Raw genomic sequence first — 2,500 nt, forward strand, 5'->3', positions numbered from 1 at the left:
AAGTATTCCTTTAATTCTAGCGCCCCCCTTTGGACAAAAGCGGTAGTGTTTTTACTACGCCATCTGTTAGTCCTGGGTGAGCGTACCCAATCGACTGCCAATCTCACAAAGACGAAAAACAAAAGTATATTTTGAGGCCATATTTTAAATAGAGCGCACACAATCTTATCGCGTGCGCACAAATGATACAATTCATTCCCCATATTTTTTATACATTTTGTGGTCTTGATACACGGCATTGAAGTTGGAAAGATATGGACAGATTCAAACTCCAGGGGGGGGGAGAGAGAGAGAGATGGATGGATATATAGAGAGAGAGGGAGAGAGAGAGAGAGAGAGAGAGAGAGAGAGATGGATGGATGGTTGGATATAGAGAGAGAGGGAGGGGTGGGTGGGGGAGAGAGAGGGGGGGAGGGATAGATAGATAGATAGATAGATAGATAGATAGATAGATAGATAGATAGATAGATAGATAGATAGATAGATAGATAGATAGATAGATAGATAGATAGATAGATAGATAGATAGATAGATAGATAGATAGATAGATAGATAGATAGATAGATAGATAGAGAGAGAGAGATAAAGAGAGGGAGAGGGAGATAGGGATCAATAACTCTTCAATAAAACTTTATTAAAAAACAAACGATGCATCTTTGCTATGGTCATAAGGCAGACAATGGGCTACAACCTCATTTGTTGGTTTAAAAGTTAATGTATTAAAGGTGAAGTAAGCGGTTTATTCGTGTTAATATAAGTGTTAAATCGCTCTTTATTCATACAGTGATCACTTACATAATGTGCACGTTTCATAAAGCCGATCTCCCAGTCAGCTGCTCGGCATGTAATCGGCAAATAAACTTATTGGAGGATCCCGAAATTTTTATCCAATCAGAAGAGAGAACGCTACAAACAGACACCTGTCTCACTCATGGTCTCACTGCCGGTGCACGCCAGAGCAACAGATGGGTGAATGTGTATGCGCCTACAATGGCGGAGCAGGTAAAAATCCTTCCCAATGTCTGTTTTGATGGTTTTCATCATGTTTTATCACACTTATGGATCTGAGATGATGCTAGATAACTCGCTGCTTGAAGACCGCAGTGCATTAATGTGGTGACGTAGGGACGAGCGAGGGGACTGGCTAACTGCAGCAACTGACAGGAAGTTAGCTAAAAGAACCATTCCGCTTACAGCACCTTAAACATGAATATAACTGTTGGTATAAAGTGTTACCTTGTTGTTCTTGGTTGGAGTAACTGGCTCCAGGTGATCACTGCTGACACTGACAACCTTCTCTGACTCCTGCATGAACACTGAACACATCCCACCCTGGAGACAGAGACAGAGACAGAGACAGAGAGAGAGAGAGAGAGAGAGAGAGAGAGAGAGAGAGAGAGAGAGAGACACACACACACACACACACAGGGAGAGAGAGATAATTTAAATACACTTCACATGTTGGTAAATAATAACCGTTAAGAAAAAAAACAATAAAAAACAATTTGTTTTGACTTTGACATATTTCAACATGTTCTTGAGACACGCACTCATCCCTCACTGGAGATTGTGTGAGTGAGTGAGTGAGAGTGTGAGTGAGTGAGTGAGTGAGTGAGTGAGTGAGTGAGTGAGAGAGAGTGTGTGAGTGAGTGAGTGAGTGAGTGAGTGAGTGAGTGAGTGAGTGAGTGAGTGAGAGAGAGACAGAGAGGGAGAGAGAGAGAGACAGAGCGAGAGAGGGAGAGTGTGACAGACAGAGAGAGTCAGACAGAGAGACAGACAGACAGTGAGAGAGAGAGAGAGAGAAATTGAGAGACAGACACATACAGACAGAGAGAGAGAGAGAGAGAGAGAGAGAGAGAGAGAGAGAGCGAGAGAGAAAGTGAGAGACAGATAGAGTCAGACAGAGAGACAGACAGACAGACAGACAGACACACACACACACAGACACACAGACAGACAGAGTGTATATTTCTCACCGTAACACTCCGGATGACCCCAGTTTGTCCCATGAGGTCCATAAAGGAGTCTTTGACCTTGACCAGTATATCCGTGGTGACCCAGTCGCTGCCGGCCTGCTCTATGTTGGACCCCGGGGTGTGGGGGTTATACCCGCCAGGAGAGGGCGCTCCCGGGGTCATCGGACTGTAACCCACCGGGCTGGGGCTGGGGCTCGCCTGTTGATATTGAATTGAATTGAAAACCTTTATTTATTCAAACTCGAAAGGCATTGAGGTTCCCCTCATTTACAACGCTGACGAGCGCACAACAAACACAACAACAACAATAACAACAGAGTGACAGAATAAAACAGAGAAACACAAAATCCTAGCAAGATAAAAAAGATCAAAATAAATAAAGAATTACAATAAAAGAGCTTAAAAAATTAATTCAGTTAAAACAAATGCAGTGGTGATGGTGAAAATCAGAAATCATAGATTTAAAAGAAGAAAAAGTGGGGAGAATGGTCATATTGAAGTTGCTCTGAAGGGCATTCCAAGAG

The 2,500-nt window shown here is 43.0% G+C and overlaps 1 protein-coding gene across 1 annotated transcript in view; it reads right to left on the reverse strand.

Moving 5' to 3' along the window:
- The window catches only part of supt5h (SPT5 homolog, DSIF elongation factor subunit), a 50,621-nt gene that overhangs the window by 3,121 nt on the left and 45,000 nt on the right, over nt 1-2,500 (reverse strand). The window contains exons 28-29 of the mRNA XM_080024883.1: nt 1,977-2,174; nt 1,237-1,332 (exon numbers count right to left, since the gene is read on the reverse strand). Of these exons, the coding sequence (XP_079881009.1) occupies nt 1,237-1,332; nt 1,977-2,174 (294 nt within the window). The remainder of the gene's footprint in view (nt 1-1,236; nt 1,333-1,976; nt 2,175-2,500) is intronic.

This window comes from Ammodytes marinus (genome assembly GCF_949987685.1).
Source record: "Ammodytes marinus genome assembly, chromosome: 3".
In the NCBI taxonomy this organism is placed as follows: Eukaryota; Metazoa; Chordata; class Actinopteri; order Uranoscopiformes; family Ammodytidae; genus Ammodytes; species Ammodytes marinus.